The sequence below is a fragment of the Neopsephotus bourkii genome, unplaced genomic scaffold, assembly GCF_033783945.1.
Source record: "Neopsephotus bourkii isolate Nb327-2 ecotype Australia unplaced genomic scaffold, CSIRO-AGI_Nbou_v1 NB_1266, whole genome shotgun sequence".
Lineage (NCBI taxonomy): Eukaryota > Metazoa > Chordata > Aves > Psittaciformes > Psittacidae > Neopsephotus > Neopsephotus bourkii.
This window is the reverse complement of record NW_026901751.1, coordinates 538,158-555,578: the sequence shown is the minus strand read 5'-3', so window position 1 is coordinate 555,578 and position 17,421 is coordinate 538,158. Positions and strand designations below refer to the sequence as shown.

General features: G+C 56.3%; 3 protein-coding genes across 6 annotated transcripts; all 3 read right to left on the bottom strand.

The window, feature by feature from the left end:
* Positions 1-455: 455 nt before the first annotated feature.
* LOC133218532 (haptoglobin-like) lies at positions 456-2,433 on the bottom strand. Its single transcript, XM_061365030.1, has 5 exons — positions 2,320-2,433; positions 1,982-2,043; positions 1,730-1,831; positions 1,438-1,512; positions 456-1,262 (listed from the first exon to the last, which is right to left on the bottom strand). The coding sequence occupies exons 1-5, from the start codon at positions 2,328-2,330 to the stop codon at positions 499-501; spliced, it is 1,014 nt and encodes a 337-aa protein (XP_061221014.1). The 5' UTR covers positions 2,331-2,433; the 3' UTR covers positions 456-498.
* A 1,710-nt stretch (positions 2,434-4,143) lies between these two features.
* DHODH (dihydroorotate dehydrogenase (quinone)) lies at positions 4,144-7,957 on the bottom strand. Of its 3 annotated transcripts, XM_061365027.1 has the most exons (9): positions 7,896-7,935; positions 7,547-7,747; positions 7,085-7,284; positions 6,797-6,879; positions 6,073-6,260; positions 5,563-5,676; positions 5,074-5,227; positions 4,846-5,005; positions 4,144-4,720 (listed from the first exon to the last, which is right to left on the bottom strand). In XM_061365027.1, exons 1-9 carry the CDS (start codon positions 7,911-7,913, stop codon positions 4,666-4,668), a joined length of 1,173 nt encoding a protein of 390 aa, XP_061221011.1. In that variant the 5' UTR covers positions 7,914-7,935; the 3' UTR covers positions 4,144-4,665. The 3 variants fall into 3 exon arrangements, with proteins under 3 accessions (XP_061221011.1, XP_061221013.1, XP_061221012.1); XM_061365029.1 differs by lacking the exon at positions 7,547-7,747 and having other exon boundaries at positions 7,896-7,957; XM_061365028.1 differs by lacking the exons at positions 4,144-4,720; positions 4,846-5,005 and having other exon boundaries at positions 5,087-5,227; positions 5,563-5,986.
* Positions 7,958-8,830: 873 nt separating this feature from the next.
* IST1 (IST1 factor associated with ESCRT-III) lies at positions 8,831-17,288 on the bottom strand. 2 transcript variants are annotated; one of them, XM_061365025.1, is made up of 10 exons: positions 17,254-17,288; positions 15,154-15,253; positions 14,369-14,549; positions 14,023-14,110; positions 13,693-13,776; positions 13,233-13,343; positions 12,662-12,868; positions 11,485-11,577; positions 10,281-10,326; positions 8,831-9,153 (listed from the first exon to the last, which is right to left on the bottom strand). In XM_061365025.1, exons 2-10 carry the CDS (start codon positions 15,239-15,241, stop codon positions 8,954-8,956), a joined length of 1,098 nt encoding a protein of 365 aa, XP_061221009.1. In that variant the 5' UTR covers positions 15,242-15,253; positions 17,254-17,288; the 3' UTR covers positions 8,831-8,953. The 2 variants fall into 2 exon arrangements, with proteins under 2 accessions (XP_061221009.1, XP_061221010.1); XM_061365026.1 differs by lacking the exons at positions 14,369-14,549; positions 17,254-17,288.
* Between the last annotated feature and the right edge of the window lie 133 nt (positions 17,289-17,421).

Below are 17,421 nucleotides of genomic sequence, written 5' to 3'. Positions count from 1 at the left end.
GGTGAGTTTGTTCCTGGAGTTTTCTCCGAATCAGGTCTCACCAGTGTCCAGTGCAGGGGCACAGTCCCTGCCCTGGCCCTGCTGCCACACTGGTGCTGATACAGGCCAGGATGCTGGTGGCTTCCTTGGCACAAGCTGCTCAAGCTCAGCTCCATCAATCAGCACCCCAAGCTCCTTTCCCATGAGCAGTTTCCAGCCACTCTTCCTCAACCACCCACAGACCCCCACCAGTCTCTAGGCTACTCACAGACACCCACACAGCACAGGGCAGGGAGGAACGCCACAGACACCCCACACCCAGGGGGAAGGGGAGAACCCCACAGAGCCCAAGGCAGCCCCTACAGACAAGGCCCCCCAGGCACCCCCACAGGGGAGCCCTGCACAGCTCCCACAGGCACTGCCCCACCGAGGGCATGCACATGCTGTTCACAGACAGACACGCACACAGAGCTTGCTTGTGGTGGGTGCGGGGCAGCTTTATTCATGCACAGCCCTCCCTCAGCCGGCCGCCACCGTGTCCTTGATCCAGGCCAGGACACGCTGCACATCCACGTATACGCCATACTTGGAGGCGCTGCAGGTCTTGTCATAGCTGAGGATGCCAGCTGCATACCATGTGTCGTCATCAGGGTCGTGCACGGCGAAGGCACCACCAGCATCCCCATAGCACGTGTCTTCCTGCAGCTCACTCATGCCCACACAGAAGGTGTCACTGGTGAGGAGGGGCTGCACCCAGGAGGACACGTTCCGTGCCCCGTAGTACTGCCGGCACTTCTCCCCCTCTGCCACTGGCAGCATAACATACTTCAGCATGCTGGGAAAGGCAAAGGTGGCACCACGGCCCCAGCCTGAGACATAACCCACACGCCCTGGCTGCACATAGTCTTTCTGGGGCAGGCAGATGGGCATTGTCTCCTCTCCAAGAAGCACCTTTTCCTTGAGCTTCAGCAGGGCCAGATCCACAGCCTTTGGGTAGCCGGGGTGCAACACCACGTGCTCAATGGCCAGGGCAGGCTGCTCCCGGCCACCCAGGAAGAGCTGCAGTGTAGGGGCAATGTCCTCCGGCTTGGCGCTGTCGCTGTGGTTCAGGTACACGTTCCTGCCCGTGGTCAGCAGCCACTGGTTACTGATGAGCGTGGCCCCCACGGTGAGGTTGTGGCGTGTCACCAGCCGGCCCTGCCAGGGAAAGCTGCCCTTCCCAGCCAGCAGGCCCCCAGTGATGCGCTGCATCTGCCTTGGGGGGTTCTTTGGGTTCCCGCACACTGCATGGGGCAGAGCATGGCCCTGCTGAGCCCCTGAGGCTGGCAGGTGCCAGCAGCAGACCCAGGGAGCAGCACTGAACATGTGAGCAGTTCCTGCAGGCCCCTGGCTGCACAGGCAGACACTGTCAGCCTCCCACCACCCTGCTTGCTGCAGTCCCTGCAGCTCTGCTCTCACCTGGCTCGCAGACAGGTGCCTCCTTGCCAGCTCCGAGGCTAACCCATGTGTGATTCTCATCACACTTGTATGTCCCTTTGGAGGGAAATCAGAGTCAGCACCTCTGCTCTGCACAGGGGAAAGCCCCACAGCCAGGGAGGCACAAAGGTACTTGTACCTCCCTGGGCTTGAGTGAGTAGGGGAGATAATTGTAGCCCCAAGGAAGCCAAGTAGGGATAGGACAGGATTGCATTATCCAGCACTGGGGCAGGGGCAGCTCTGTGCAGCACCTGGATCAGGGGACAAGCCTCACCATCACCAGCGCCACGCAGTTGGTAGTACGGGTCACAGTGGTACTTGACAAGGTGGTCCACATACCCATGCTCAATCTCCGCAGGCTTTACACAGCTCCACTCTGCAGGAAGTGGAGGCTCAGCTGGCTGGGAGGAACAGCCCAGGACAGAGCCCCCACCTCCTGCGGGTCCCCCCCCAGTCCCATCTCCCTGCCTCACCCCCCCTGCCTCTGTCCGTGCCCCTGAGCTCCCACCCCTGCCCTGTAAGGTACCGGAGGCAGCTGCAGTCTCCAGCGCAGTCCAGGCCAGGCTGGCAACCAGCAGCACTGCAGGTCTGCAAGGGAAGAAGGGACACACTCAGCAGAGGACTCCTACCCCTGCTCCCAGTGTGGGCTCCACCACGACCAGTGCTGTGGCCAGGCTCATGCTCTGTTCCAGGGGCTCTGGGCACCAGACAGGCTGGAGAAGTTGCCTGGGTCAGACCTGGACGCTGCTGCTGTGGAGGAGGAGGCTGCAGTGCTGGGACCTGCAACCCCACTCTGGTCCTGCCACAGCCCCCAGCAGGGCCGGGTCCTCAGGACAAGCCGGGCAGACACAGCACATTGCTCACCCCATGCTCATGGCTCCCTCTCCTCACAGCAGCCTCCTCCTGCAAGCTGGTCCTGCCCCGGGCTCTCTCTTCACGCCTTTTATTGCAACCTCCCCCGCCTTGGGGCAGCCCCTGCTCCAGACCTCTTGACCCCCGCTGCCTGCAGCCAGCACCTTTCCCAGCAGGAAGAGCACAAACAACCCCCGCTGGCTCGCGGCCAGCCTGGAGCTGGTCCTGGCTCTGCCAAGAAGTTCTGGGATCCTGCAGCTACAAACATGCAGGAAGGGATCTGACTGCAGCCCTGGGTGCCCTGGCACCATGACACCGACTGAGGCCTGCAGGAAGCAGGGCCAGCCCTACAGAACTGCCCCATGTCATTGTCTTGAACAGGCCTTGCAGAGCACATGCCAGCCCCTCAGAGCACCAGCACCCACCCACGGCTGGCCGGTGATGGGCACAGGGCCCGAGCCCCATCCATCCTGCGCCTGGCTCTGCCCAAACACCCACCACCCTCCCTGCCAGCCCTCACATCGGGGTACACCCTGCACACAGCACCTCTCACATCGGGGTACACCCTGCCCCCTGCCGCCCCACAGTGTCCTGTGCAGGCCCGGCCGGCCGAGGGTGCAGCGTGTCCGTTCCGCCGCAGGGTCCACGGCACCGCGCCAGGGCTAACCTCTTCCCGCAAGCACCCGCCCCTTCCCGCGCACCCGCGGCCAAAGCCCCTCGGGGCACTGGTTTGTCCGTAGGGCCGGGGCACGGACCAGCCTGACGGGAACTGGTGCAGCGGCCGCTGGACAGAGCCCAGCTGGAAGCGGCCGCAGCGGCGCAGAGCAGCACAAGGCAGGCGGCGCTGGGAAGCGGGGTCTGCTTCCAGCAGCACAGCCAAGGGCAGCGTGCGGGGCCCACGCACCTGCTGTTACCATTGAAGTTGGGCCTGCCGGGATCCCACCAGCACCCTCCTGTACTCCCGCCCTCCGGGCCCCAGAGGGATCTGTCTGGTCACACACTTCAGCAAAGGCCTTCCCACCCTGTGCAAGCTTGCCCCCTCTCATGGGGTGCCTGTGCCACAAACCACGCAGGGCTGGACAGCTCTGGCCCAGCACCAGTCACACTCATGCAGCCGCAGCTGAAACACAGAAAGCTGGAGTCCGACACATGATGCATCAGGGCTCTGATCCATGAACTGCACCAGCACTCAGGAAGGTGCTGTTGCATTTGGTAACAGGCTTAGAGCAGCCACAAGCAGAACGCCTCGGAGATGAAGAAGCAGAGGGCTGCAGAAGCAGGGAGCAGGAGGGAGGCAGCCCTGATGTGAGCTTGAGACCACAGAGAACTGGCTCAGCACTCCTGCTCCTCCTGTAAACAAGGCTGGTGAAGAGCTGAGTTGCAATCTTGCTCTGCACGGTGGGCTGTGGGGCTGAAGAGGGAACAGTGTGTCCAGGTACAGCTGTGTTGCTCAAGAAAAGCTGGAGATGACCACAGGGAGCCCAGGGTGAAGCTGCAGTCAACTGGAGGCTCCAAAGGCAAAGCAGACTCCAGAGGCATGAACAAAGAGGGCCTTTTCATAACAACCAACAGGGCATAACCACAGCTCTCTCCAAACACCTATGTACCGTCAGCAAAGGGAATAAACAGTGCCTCACACCTCCCAGGGCCCAGCCTCAGGCAGAGCTCTCTGCAAAGGAAGCCCTGGTGAGTTTTGTGCAGATCCCTCCCAGAGCTGGGCTACCGCAGGGTTTCTGCCACGGGAAAAACTTGCTCTGACAAGGTACAGCACAGAGAGCTAAGCCCTCTGGACTGCATCCCTCTGACCCCAGGGGGTCCCCAAAGCACACACAGGACTAGGGCAGACAAACATTTATTGATGCTCGGGCAGGACCAAGGTTTACATCAGTACCACGTGGATAGCGGGGGAACGCAGATCCTGCTGTGGTGCAGGACCAAGCACCAACAAGGGCAGGGGCTGTGGGTCCCAGGCAGGAGGACACCCCATACACTGTCTGGCCCATGGCTCTGGCGGTAACACAAGGGAAGGCAAACCCTCCATGGAAGTGCTGCAGCAGGAGCTAGGACAGAGGACAGCCCACAGTGCACAGGGCTGACCCTTGGGCCTTCTTCGCCAGCCAGCAGAGCCTTACCCAATGCTGCTTTCTGCTGGGGAGCCCAAACACAGGAGAGACAAAATACAGCCCTGGACAACAGCACCAACAGGAGGCCCCTTCCGCTACTCCCCATCAGCACTGACCCTTCCCAAAGGCTGGGACCAGGGCCTCAGCTTAGTCCCAGCCTGCCCAGTGCTGGAAACATCAGACATATCCCTGCTTGTCCAGAGCTCCTCCAGTGCAACCTTGGTTCTGCAGCATGTCAGGACTGGTGATCAGCTCCAACTGCCTCCATGACGTTCCTGAAGCCCTGCTCCCTACAAGGGACAGTGTGTGGCCATGGGCCGGCCTGGCACCCTGCCTTGGCCCAGCAGTACTGTGCCTGAGCACTGGCATATGGCTGCCTGGAGCTGCCCTGGGGACGTGTCTGGCCTTTACTCACCTCAGCAGCTCCTCCAGCTCCTGCTTCACTGCCTGCACCACCGGTGGCCCGTGGTACACAAGCGCTGTGTACATCTGCACAAGCGAGGCTCCAGCACGGATCTTCTCCAGGGCATCCTGCCCACTGCTCACACCACCCACCCCGATGATGGGTACTTGGCCTGTGGCAGATACAGGGTCAGGACAGCGCGGGCAACACTGGCCCACACCCCCAGGCCCCTGCCCCTACCTCGGGTGAGGGAGTACATGTCCCTGATGGTCTGTGTGGAGAGCTCCCGCAGGGGCTTCCCGCTGAGGCCGCCAGGCTCTGAGCGCTGCCTGCTCCGGAGGCTGCTGGGGCGGCTCACCGTGGTGTTGCTGACAATCAGCCCATCCACACCGAGCTGGGGTGGGGGGGGGGGAGCAGCATGAGGTCCATGAGCAACCCCTGCTCTCACCCACCAGGTGCCGCCAGGCCAGCATCCCCGAGGGACATGCACCAAGCAACATGCCTGGGACAAAGCGGCCACCTCTCCCTGGCTCTGGGTGGCACAGAGAGGCCCTCATAGACTCAGAGCTACACAGGGCACTGTCCCTACAGCAGCCAGAGTGCTGCAGGTCTGCCTGTCCCTTCAGAGGTGACTTGCCAGGAGCACAGCAGTCCTGCGATCACGCTGCAGGGGGTGAGGCAGGACACAGCACCCAGCTCCTTGCCAGCCTCCTGCTCCCCCCTCCTCACCTCGCAGACAACGCTGGCAATGTCCTGTTTGTCCTGTGTGCTGAGGTCAGGGGCGATCTTCACAAGCACAGCTGGCTTGTGTCCACAAGGCAGTGCATCCCGTGCCGCCAGTACCTGCAGGGCAGTGCATGGGGCACAGAGCAACGTGTGCTGGGGACACACACGCACCCACCAGCAGCAGCAGCACGGGATGGGCCCTGCTCTCCTCAAGTGCTGCCAGGGCATGCAACCTGCACAGGCCCACAGTGAGTCCCAGTGCCATGGGACAGGGAGGCAAAGCGGAGGGCAGTGCCACACAGCTTATGTGCTTCTTGATGGAGTATAGTTCCCAGTGAGCCCTGTGCCAGCAGCTGACCAGGGGACATCTTGGTGGCTCTGCCCTCCTCTCCAGGGTGCCACCATGCTCCTCCCTGTGCTGGCAAACCTGGCTGGAGCAGAGCAGGCGCTACCAGGGCACAGGATGCACCCCTGGTGCAGCTGTGGTCTGGGCTGGCTGTGAGGGTCACCCACCTTGGTCAGCAGGTCCTGTAGTTCAGCCTTGCTCTGCAGGTGCCGCAGCCCTGGCGTGTTTGGGCTGGACACATTCACAACCAGATAGTCAGCCAAAGGGCCCAGTGTCCGGACCCCAGCCACGTAGTCAGCTGCAGCATCAGTGGAGCTTTTGTTCTTGCCCAGATTGATTCCAAGGGGCATCCCCACTGGAACACAGACATGGCTGAAGCATAGCAGCAGGACCACCCACCGCCCAGAGCACCTGACAAAGGAGCCCCAGCACCAGCTAAAATCAAGATGGGGATATGCAGACCATGTGTTTCATGGAGGTTTGCCTGGGAATGTCCTGCAAGCACAGGAGCATCACCACAGCTGCCCCACTTAGCACCTCCAGCACCGCAGCCTCCAGCCTGGCCACACAGCAGAGACTGCTCTGGGAAACTGCCCAGCTCTGGCTGCTCTCAGCAGACACATCCTGCCCAAAGCAGCAAACGTAGCCTCTGTTGCAGAGCAAATGCCTGGAGAAAGGTCTTGGTCACAGTCCCAAAGAGAAGAGCTACAGCCCCAACAGGGTTCCTGCTGTCCTAGTGCACCTTGGTCTGGCCAGGGCCCTCCCATGCTTGGACACTGGTTTTACACACTCTTCCTGGTCTACATGGAACCCATGAAGACAAAAAACTACATCGGAGACCCCAAACCCACCCTGCAAACTCCAAGAGCAAAGTCTGATAAGCTGCCTCACCAGCAGTGAGCCGGAGCTGTGTATCCTGGCGGGCCTGCAGCCTGCACTCCACTGCAGCGTGGCCGTGGCTGTTGAACCCATACCTGCACCACAACAGGCAAGGTTCAGGCCTGTGCTGGGGCCACAAGACCCGAGCAGGACACAGGAGAAACGGGAAGAGACAGCTCAACTCTGCTCAGCACATCTCACAGAGGAGCCACCACAGCAGAGCCAGTACCACCCAAACAAACACCCAGCCCCGTGTGGGCAGCCCATGGGACCCTGCAGAGCTGCACCCTCGGGTCCCACCTGTTAATGACTGCCTCATCCTCCACCAGCCGGAACACCCTAGGCCTGGGGTTCCCCTCCTGGGGCTGCGGCGTTACAGTCCCGACTTCCACAAAGCCGAAGCCCATCTTGTACAGCCCATCCACGGCCTCGCCGTGCTTGTCGAAGCCAGCCGCCAGGCCCACCGGGTTGCAGAACCGGTGCCCGAGCACTTGCACCTCCTGCGGGGCGGGGGCCGGGTCACACACGATCAGCCGGGAACCAGACCTTCGCCCCAGCCCCTGTCCTCCGTTTCTTTTGCCCAGGGGGCCTACGCTCCGGCCGGGGCCATATTCTGAGCCCGGGACCATGCAAGGAGCCCCGGTGGGCACCTCCGCGGGCTGGCAGAGCTCATAGCCCGCCGCGGACCTGCCCGCTCTCCCCCCATGCCCACTGCCCCCCGCCAATCCCCCGCCCCGGTGTCCGCCCACCGCAGAGCCGCACCAGCGCTGGGCCGTCGGAACGGGCGGGAGGCAGCAGCCCCAGGGCGGCGAAGCGCAGGGCCAGCCTGTGCGCTGCCTCGGGGGGTAGCGCGCGCAGCGCGGGCATCGCCGCCGCGTAGAGCCGCTCATCGCCCGCCGCCAGCGCCGAGCCCAACAGCAGCCCGCAGCCGCCCAGCGCCGCCGCCAGCGTCCGCAGCCGCCCCTGCGGGAAATGGTCAGCAGCGACATAGTCAGGACGGTGCCCGCCCCACAACCCTCCCGTACCGGCCCCGCGGCCCCCACGCGGCCGCCCCGCTCCGTCCCTATTGCCCTACGTCCCCCGCCCCGCCCGCGGCCCTCCGGCAGCTCACGCGCAGCGGCGCCGCCATCTGCTCAGCCCGAAACGTGGAGGGTCACTTCCGCGACCCCGCCCCGGTGATTGGCTGAGGCCGGACCGTGCAGCCAATAGCGAAACGACAGAGCTCGGGGCTAGAGCCGAGGGGGCGGAGCCCGGAGCGAGCCCGCCCTTACCCACCCCCACCCCCAAGCCCGGGGGTCCCGTCCCCTCGTCCCTGGTCCCCGCAGCACCGGACACGGCCGCTCCAGCCCCGGCTTTATTAGGAACCAACCCGCACCGTACAAATCAGCCGAGCGCCAAGGAACGGTCCCGTGAAGCGCTACGTACAGAGACACCAGACTGTGCCAGAGGGGACACAGGTACAACCAGCACCCTCCACCGTGCTCCGTAAGCAGAGCTGCTGCCACGCGTCCTGTCAGGGCTCCTCAGCCTTGATTAACCTGCGCACTCAGTGCCCAGTCGGCACCTGCAAGCTCCTCCGTCTGGCCTACATGCAGTGCCCGTGGGGTCAGGACAGGGAACAGGGCTGAGGACACGGCCAACACCATGGAGAGGCCTCAAGCATCCAGCAGGAGTGAAAGAGGACATCAGGCAAACTGCGACCAGATACAGCTGGAGCCAGGGAGGTGGCAGATGGGTACACCCTGAAGGACAATGTTACATCTCCTCACACACAACCATGTTCCCCACCTCAGCCCCAGTTATCTGGAAATCCTAACAAAGAGACTTAATCACCCTGACCACAGATGCCATGGAGCAGAGAGGGGGAGCCTGTGGGCAATGCTGCCCTTGAGACTGAAGGCCAAGCACAGCTTCCCTGTACAGCTTCCCAGACAGACAGGAGCTGTTTCCTGCTCCAGTCTCACCAGACTTCCCGCAGCTCACCTCCTGGACCAACAAAGGTCAGGACAGTGGCAGCAGCTGGTTTAAGTATGGTGAGAAAAGAGCTCAAAGAGAAGAGTGCATTCATTTGAGGTTAACAGATAAAACAAATTTCAACGGGAGTCAGTTTCAGTGAGAAGAGGCATCACAGCTCCTGCCCCTCACCTTGGGGTTACAGCCCAGTCAGTTTTATGTTTTCTTCTTCAGCTCCTCAAATCTCCTAGAAAGATCATCAAAGTCAATGTCTTCAGAGGCAGAAGAGTTGGCGCCAGCAGATGCTGTTGGCAGCGTGTCTGGTACAGATGGCAGTTCAGGCAGCACAAAGTTATCAATGGTATTAGGAGCTCCAGCTTGTGGTTTAGGAGAAGCCTCCGACTTGGGCCCGGGCCCTATTTAGAGTAAGAGAAATATCATTTTACCTCACTACCACAGACACAAGAGGGCCACACAAAAGAAAGGCTGTTCTACCAAAACTGGCAGTACCAACGGGGTTTTCAGAACAGGACCAGTGGTCAGGCAGCTCAGATTACAGAGACTCACTGGGGAAAACCACATCTCAGCTTTAGGAGGCTGGAACGAGCAGCAGCCGAGGCAGATCCAGACCTGCAGACCTGTGCCGAGGCTGCAGCAGAAGCACCTCTGCAGCCTACAGCCCGCTGCGGCCGGGCTGGAGTTGCCCCCACCTGCAATGGCAGGACTGTACCAAGATCCAAAGCCTAGAGCTCCTCACTCCAGCACCTCCTAGAGACAAACACCAGTATCACACTGTCACACAGCTGAGACTGAAGCATACAGCCAGACCCAGTGCACCCAGAGGCGTATCTTCTTCAGCACACAGAAACACTCCCCAGAGAAAATCTTGTTGCAGCTGGCAAGGGTCTACTTACTCTAAAAAGCCTCTCAGCCTTTATCAAAAGCTAGAGATAACAAGTACTTTCAAAACACACAAAGCAAAAATCACACTGCACAAGACAGGAGAATTTTGTTATGATCTAATTACGCTGCAAGAAGCACCTTGTAAGACTTTAGGCAGATGGACTGATGGATAACAGCTATCACTACTAGCCCTGCTCTGCTGTATGCAATTTCAACACTGACATTAATACAAAACCTGTCTACCCTCTTGGTACATACTCCTTTCATTCTCTTGCTGCAGAGCAGTATTATTTACAGTGTGTAAAAATACATTGCCACTTAGAGCTGTTGTTTTCTCATTTTATCATGCGGCACCTCATTTTTGCTCTGACAGGACAGCTTAAGCTGGAGACCTAGTACTGACTCCTATGTCAGACTCTAGTTCTTGAGTTTCCCGGTGGAAGTCTGGATCTGCCCTGTTTTGAGAGGATACTCTGCACTCCTGTCAGAATCCTCTCCAGGCTCAAATCATGCTCTCAAAGTGCATTAGGTTGTACAAATTGCTCCCTGTGTGGAAAGCTTCCTTCCAGGGACACCAGGATCCTGAGCTAAGTACAGCCCCTGACCATCCCAGGTTTCCCAAACTTCTGGATGTACTCACCAGGCACCGGCGCAGGAGTGTCCTTGTCAGCGTTAGGCTCGGCAATCTGAAAAAGACTGTTACTTACTACAGCTCTTTGATACATGTCAGAGGATTTCACTGATGTGTAGGCACTGCTCACGGGCAGCAGCAGCCGCACTAGTGGGCTGGAGGCTATGGCTCCCAACACACTCACAGGAACCTGCCTTTCTACCCTAGAAAAGGAGGGGAGTGCTTTGACTTTCCCTCCCTGTCAATTAAAGCATCTCCACTGGCCATATTCCAGAACTGGATTAACAGAACATGTCCACTAGCAGGTCTGAAATATTTATTACAGACGTGTGAGAAGACTGCCCTCTTCATCCATGGCTGTAATCACAGCCACCACTTCTTTTCTTTCACAAAGGACAGACATGTCCTTGTAACCAGTAGTAAGGTATGAAATGAACCCCATCTCAGGTCTTCATCCAGCTGGGACAAAGGCCCATGGTCAGCTGTGCTGGCTTAACTCCTCATTCCCTGCAGGCTGCAGGGACATCTGTCCCCACCTAGCTAAAAGCTCCTGTGTCTGTGCCTGCACCGCTTGCACCCAAAGGCTGCTGTACAGCTGGTACAAGGTGTCAGCACTCACGGGTGCTTGGCGATGCTCATCCCTATACCCAGGATACTAGAAAAAGAAGCAGCATGTCACTGAAAGCAAGATGGGAGGTGTGGTCCTGAACTGCAGCAACAAAAACATAGACAAGCAGAGAAAGAAAAGGGTCCATCCTCTCCTTGGTTGTCCCCAAGGACTGAGAAAAGTCTGGGAGAGGAAGTGTTTAAACATACATCATCCAAGTCAGCCAAAATTGTCACCCAGGCTAACTGTGTGTTAGTTCAAAAGCCATAATCAAGCAGACCAAAGGCAATATGCCCCGACATAAAAAAACCCAGAATTTGTGGACTCTACTTGTTAACTATTTATCACCATTTTAACAAAGCAGTAAAATAAACCTTGGCTTTCTTTTGCAGGCAAACCACACAGCTGAATGAGGTCACAAGTCATCCTCCCATCACATGCACTCGGTGATTCACCACACTCTAAGCAACAACAAGCACCACCCCCAGATCTACACAGGGCAACAGCAATGTGCTTCATCAACATTTGCCTTTTCTGTGGCTACCACAGCCCTCTTCTTGCAGTTCCCTGTGCTGCCTACAATGGTGATCCAGCTCAGGCACTTACAGACTCATATGTTGGTGGGTTTGCCGGAACTGGTGGTGGGTGAATGTTGGTGAAAGGCTGATAGGTCCCCACTGGTACACCACTGAAGTTCTCCTGTACAGAGAGATTACAGTCGTGCACCAAACAACTCACCTGGGAGAGTAACCATGACACCCATAGCTACTGTGCGAGTCAGAGAAAGTGATCTCAGGTAAATGCAGGAAAGTATCCAACCGAGTATAGTTTATACTTATAAGGAAAAGATTTACAAGTATTAAGCCAGATGTAGTCACCTAGAACAACCAAACCCAGATAACACTACTATGGGTTATTCTAAAGAGCCATCATGACTAAACACCTCACCTTTCAAGGCGTTAGAAGTACCAGGACAAAGAGGGCAATACCCTGCATTAAACACACGAGCCATTTTCCAGAGTGCAGCATGACAAAGGACAAAGGAGGTCTCTGGCTCACTCAAGGCTTTGTATTACCCTTCTAACACAACAGTGCCTCAAAAAAACATATACTTGGCACAAGTTCTCACTGTATTTATGCCTGGGACAACAGCCAGCTGATGATGCTTGGCCCAGATTCTCTACAAAAACCACTGCAGCACTGCTGGCACCAATATAAAGACTCCAACCCATCCCACTGTTCCACTACTTTGCAGTCTATACAGATACCCTGTAAATGGTTGAATTTGGAGAACAGTGCTGTTTCCAGCTCCCACCTTCCAGCCTCACAATAAGACATCTCCAAGAGTCACTGGCCTGGGTCTCCTTCCCTTGCAGGTCTGAAGGCAGAGCACTTCTGCATTCTTATGTGCTGTTCCCACCCTACAAAACTCACCTCATTTCCTTAACTGAATCTTGGCACACTACCAGCCTACCAAAGTCAAAATGCAGCCCAACCCATGGTCAAAAGTCTGGCAGTCAGAAGACTGATTCAGGAGTTAAGTCTGGACTCCCCTGTTCCCTGAAGGCAAAGAGGGCTGGCTGGAGAACAGGGCTAGGAACCTCCACAGTCAAGAAGCAATATGAAGCTTCAGCTGCACTGCCAACAGTTTCCATCCCAACGTGATAGCCTTCTGACACATCAAGCTATCAGGTATAGACACTCTCAAGGCAGCAGGCATAAGCTAAGCACCACAACTGGAGTCTTCCACAGAAACAGGGAACATCAAAGCAAAGGCACTTACCGGTCCCTTTGGAGGTGGGTAGGAGAAGGGCGGAGTTGGTGTTGGCATGGGCATAGGCATCATCACTGGCATGGGTACTAATCCATCATGACCAACCATTGGGGCTGTAAACCCACCACCTCCTCCCCCTCCTTGGCCACCCTTCTTCACATCATCTGTAAATCCCACATCAATCAGATCTGCCTCTCCGCCTGCAGGGGCTTCAGCCTGGAGAGGGTGGAAGAATTCTGCTCACCAACATATCCCTGTTCTGATCCCATCCCTCTGAAGAGCATTAGATGCAGCTTGGAGAAGATGGGACAACACAATGAGGACAGAATAGACAGCAGCTACACAGTGATATTAATGGGAATCATAAAGGTAACCAGACTATAGCATGGCTAACTATGGCCACATGCTGTAGGGCTGTGGGAAGGAGCAGAGATCGTGTACTCAAAGGCCGTCCACAAAATATCAAAGCACAATTATCACTGACCTTGCTGCAATGCCACAGCCCTGTGCTCTGAAAGCCCACACATTTCAGCCACTGGAACACCAAAAGGAGGTCCAGATTTGCAGACGCCTCACTCACCATCACCACAGAGTCAGGTTCATAGGGCACATTGTAATTCTTAGCAATCTCGATGAGGTATCTCTCCACCAGAATCTTGGGTGGTGCCTCCACACTCAGCTTGTGCATCAGCTAGAATACAACGTAGAGAGACACTCATGGGACGGGGCAGTGCAGCAAAGCTCCACCCCAGCTGCTACAGGGAGGGATGCCCTTCCTCCCAGAACAGCACTGCTGCAAGGGAGGCTGCTGGCAGCCACAGGCCAGGGCTCCATGTGTGCTGCTCCTTTTCATCTGCAGCCAGCACAGCAAGGCCCCACCACCAGGGACCTCAGCACTGTGCTTCACCACATGCAGGACCCTACCCTGCATGAGCCACAGGCATCAGCCACTGGTGACCCAAAAAGGGTGCAGAAAGCCACAGCAGTCATGTCTGTTCTGCCAGCTCCAGCTGGCTGCTGCTGTTCCACCAGTTCATTACCCTGTCATTGACTGTCCCAATCTGGTTTGTCCGGCACAGCTTCCCATACTCCTTGCTGTACTTGGCACAGAGCTGGTCAGCAACCTGCAATAGGAGAAATCACATACTACGTATCTGCTGTATTGCTCTCATTTCTGCTACTGAGTGCCCCAGCTGAGCAGTCTTAGCCACCCCTGATGCTTCAGGGACACCTATACTGGGGTCTCAATCTGCAGAGCCCATAAAAACATGTCGTCTGCCTTAATAATAGAGGCCCAAAGACATTCACCAGCCTCTTGCAGCGTCACCCCCACCCTGCACACGTAGCACCCCTCAAATAACCCTACTCACAATCTTCAACTCAGCCACTTCTGACTGGAGTCGTGGTGCAGCCCAAATCAGTGTAGATACTGCTTCTGCCAGGCCAGAGTCCAGCTCCCTATGGATAACAGAAGACAATCCTATCTCCACACCAAGCACTTAAGTCTTTGCTGCCCTCAATCTGCTTAGCCTGAAGGTCCCATCAACCTTGCTGGGCTCCAGTTTTCCCTGCCTGAGAAAAAAAGCACTCTGAAATCCCTAGAACACCCAAACACAGGTCCCCTTCTGTATCCCAGGCCTGCCCCTAGCAGCATTCCTCCTTGAGCCCAGGGGCCTGGACCCCCTCCCACAGCACCCCCTCTAGGCCAGAGCTTACTTCATGGACTGAATCAAGCCGAAGCGGGCTAGCAGCAGGTCGCAGTACAGCTCCAGGATCTCCATGGCCTCCACAAGGTAATCTTCACGGATGATGTGCTCCACACGAATCCTGGCACGCTCATCTTTTCCGGCTGCCAGATAATCTGCAATCTCCTTCCTTGCCTTCTGGGCCAGCTCAGCTACAGCACATATCCCCAAGACCCGTCACTGTGCTGGCAGAGCTGCTGCCTTCATAACCATCCACAGTCCCCACCACACAGTCACCACAAGCTTCTCTCTCTCCTTCATTGAGCTTCTGCAATGCAAGCCACTCTGCCATGGCTTGGTTGAGCCCTTGTGTCTAAGTCCTAGCACACTAACTCACAGAATAAGAGAGAGTGGGCTTTTAGGTGCCAAAAATTACTCCTACACCTTTGATTTCCCTGCGGAGTCAGTCAGAACCATGGATCTTATCCGTGTCTGAGCAGGACAGGTGGGGAGAGCCTCCCCACCATGCTGTGAATACAGAAAGCCCAGGAAAGCCCCTCCTGGGGCAAACTGGCATGTCCCTTCACACACAGCCCAATGCTACCACCCCACGTGCCCCACAGACTGCACACCAAGGAAGGTGGCCAGCCTGCTCCAATGGGTACACCAGGGCAGACTGCAAGGCCTGGGTCCAGCAAGGGAAAGCAAAAGACTTCTCCATACTTGGCCCATGAAAGTACCCCAACTCCAGAACAGTCTCAAGGCTCCTGAGCCCCAAGAGCACCCTGGGTTGCACTTGTCCCCTCAAATACTCACTCTTCTTTTTCTCCAGCAGTTTGAGGCGATTGATGACAAGGCGCAGGTTAACTCGCAAGCGCTCAGCCTTGAACCCAGCGCCCAACATGATAGATGCTTGCTGTGAAAGAAGACGGAAAGTCAGTGGAACCAAGACCTGCCAGTCAGAAGGAGCAGTCACGGCTTTACTCAAGGACAAGAAAAAAACAACAACAAACCCCAAAAAAAAACCAAACAAAAAAACCCCTACCACTGAATTATTCAAACAAACAGGCCCAGGCCTGCTATTCCTGAATATGACTGGACCTACAGCACTCATCATTCCCTTTTCCGTTTTACAGCCCTGTACCTATCCACAACAACAGGGAATAGAAACTTCCTGGATAGTCCCACTCTAATAGACTGAATTTTGACCCCAGAAACAGATTTATGCTGATCAAAACCTGGGATTACCCCATAAATATGAACAGGGTTAGAAAACACATCCTAGAACAAGAAGGCCCTGGGTCTCTTTAACCTAGGTAAATGACACCAGCCACTAATGTCAATAGCAGAGCACAGTAAAGCTTTAAGAACATTAGAGAAACATCTACCAGCAGTGGTTTAGGAAAGTGTGGCTGTGCTCAGTTCAGTACACTAAGCTTACTGAGATGTGTTTTGAGATTCAGCTCTAGAAATCTAAGAAGCCCGAGTAGAAAAAAAACCACAGATTTCACAATAAATTGCATAGCTGCTAGAAGACATGCTTTCATTCCCTGTTTTGAAAGGTGAGGGAAGTAAACCAATGCCTCAAGATGCCATCTGTGACAACTATCACAGTCAAATCCTGTTACTTCATGGACAAAACCACATTTTTAAAGGAAATGAAATCAATTGCAAGAACCAAGCCTATTAATATGTAAGCTGTAAACTAGCTGTATAATTAACCTAAGGACTGTACAAACTAGGGTTGTTACAATCCTGTCATCAGGAGGGAAAAGTTGCCATTTCATATCCCTCACACTTCCTACTTCCTGCTTCTTGAATGCATACTCTGGCATGTCTCCAGTCTCTCACGAGTTCAACTCTTCAGCCCTACAGAAAACTCAGAAGACATTTTGTTACAGCATTTTGTTATGCCAAGAACCAGTCATCAAAAATGCTTAAGAACTATCACACTGAAAGACTTTAACTTGTATCTGAAGAACAGTTTGATGAGACTTTTGGATAGCGATAACATTTTGTGTGTTAACAAGTGCTTTGCACTGTAACAAATCTTATCTACAGTATATCCAGTTTATTTAGCTGATCTATTCACACATCAATAGTTACTTCAGCGATGCACAGAACCAACCAAACTCAAAACGCTGCCACAGAAATATGTATGCATGATCCAAGCCTGATGCCATAAAAAAGGTTCTGCCCTTCTGTAACTCGAACATACTCCTACAACATTAAAAGAACTTTAGAGTGCAGCATGAAAGCCTCAGCACGAGTTGCAATGTCTCTGTAAAAGTACCTAGTAAACATCTATTCCCATAAACAACCTGCTTTAACTCAAAGGTAGCCACTAAGTAGCCAGCTCATTGCTTCTTTTCCAACCATCCTGCCCCTCAAAGAGTTCTGTTGCACTCACTGCCCCGCATGAGGCTCCAGCCACGCTGCAGCAGAAGGGCCGACCCAATCCTTTCCTCCCTGCCTTGCCTCTCCGTCCCTTCCTACAGACACACAGCTACTGTGACCAGACTTAAATCAACCTCTCCCCGCAGCGCAACGAGGCTCTCGCCAGGGCAGCTTCCAGCACAGCGCCAGCGGGCCCGACTCGCCGCGCACCTCCAAGGCGCCAGCGATAGCTCCCAGCACCGCGCCGGCAGCGCTGGGAGTTGGGCTTTATCGGAGCGGCTGCTGGGTTGGCTTTATCGGAGTTGGCTGCACCGTGAGGGGGTGAAGCCAGAGATCCCGACCCCTCCCCGATCCATCCCCAGCGAGGCGGCGCCGAGAGGTCTCACAGAGCAGGCGAGGCAGGCTCGACCTACCTTCGGCCCTGCCAGCGGGCACTCGGGTAAAGGCGCCCCCCCTTGCTACCGGCACCTCCCTGGCCCCCAATCGCATCCCGGCAGCGGCAGCCCCGTCCGCACTCACCGGCCGTCCTCCGCGCAGCTTCCAGTACCCAAAATGGCGACCGCCGCACCACCTCACAGCGCGGAAGGATCCGGGGGGCCGGCCTCCTCACACCGCAACCGGGACAGGACCGATCCGCTGCAACAGCTGCACCACAACACGGTCCGAGGTACCGCCCCACCAGAGTTG

Bases quoted from the DNA above. Each gene is read 5' to 3' on its own strand.
- DHODH (XM_061365027.1), bottom strand. The intron at 5,677-6,072 runs GTGGGTGACCCT...ACTGCCCTGCAG, and splicing joins TACAGGACCTGCTGACCAAG to GTACTGGCGGCACGGGATGC. The intron at 4,721-4,845 runs GTGAGTAAAGGC...TGTCCCTTGTAG, and splicing joins GAGCTGGAGGAGCTGCTGAG to GGAGCAGGGCTTCAGGAACG.
- IST1 (XM_061365025.1), bottom strand. From the start codon at position 15,241: ATGTTGGGCGCTGGGTTCAAGGCTGAGCGCTTGCGAGTTAACCTGCGC. The intron at 14,550-15,153 runs GTGAGTATTTGA...TATGTGCTGTAG, and splicing joins ACTGCTGGAGAAAAAGAAGA to CTGAGCTGGCCCAGAAGGCA. The intron at 12,869-13,232 runs GTGAGTGAGGCG...CACCCTCTCCAG, and splicing joins AACCTGACTCTGTGGTGATG to GCTGAAGCCCCTGCAGGCGG.
- LOC133218532 (XM_061365030.1), bottom strand. The intron at 1,832-1,981 runs GTACCTTACAGG...CACTTCCTGCAG, and splicing joins GGAGACTGCAGCTGCCTCCG to AGTGGAGCTGTGTAAAGCCT. The intron at 1,263-1,437 runs GTGAGAGCAGAG...TGCCCCATGCAG, and splicing joins GGCACCTGTCTGCGAGCCAG to TGTGCGGGAACCCAAAGAAC.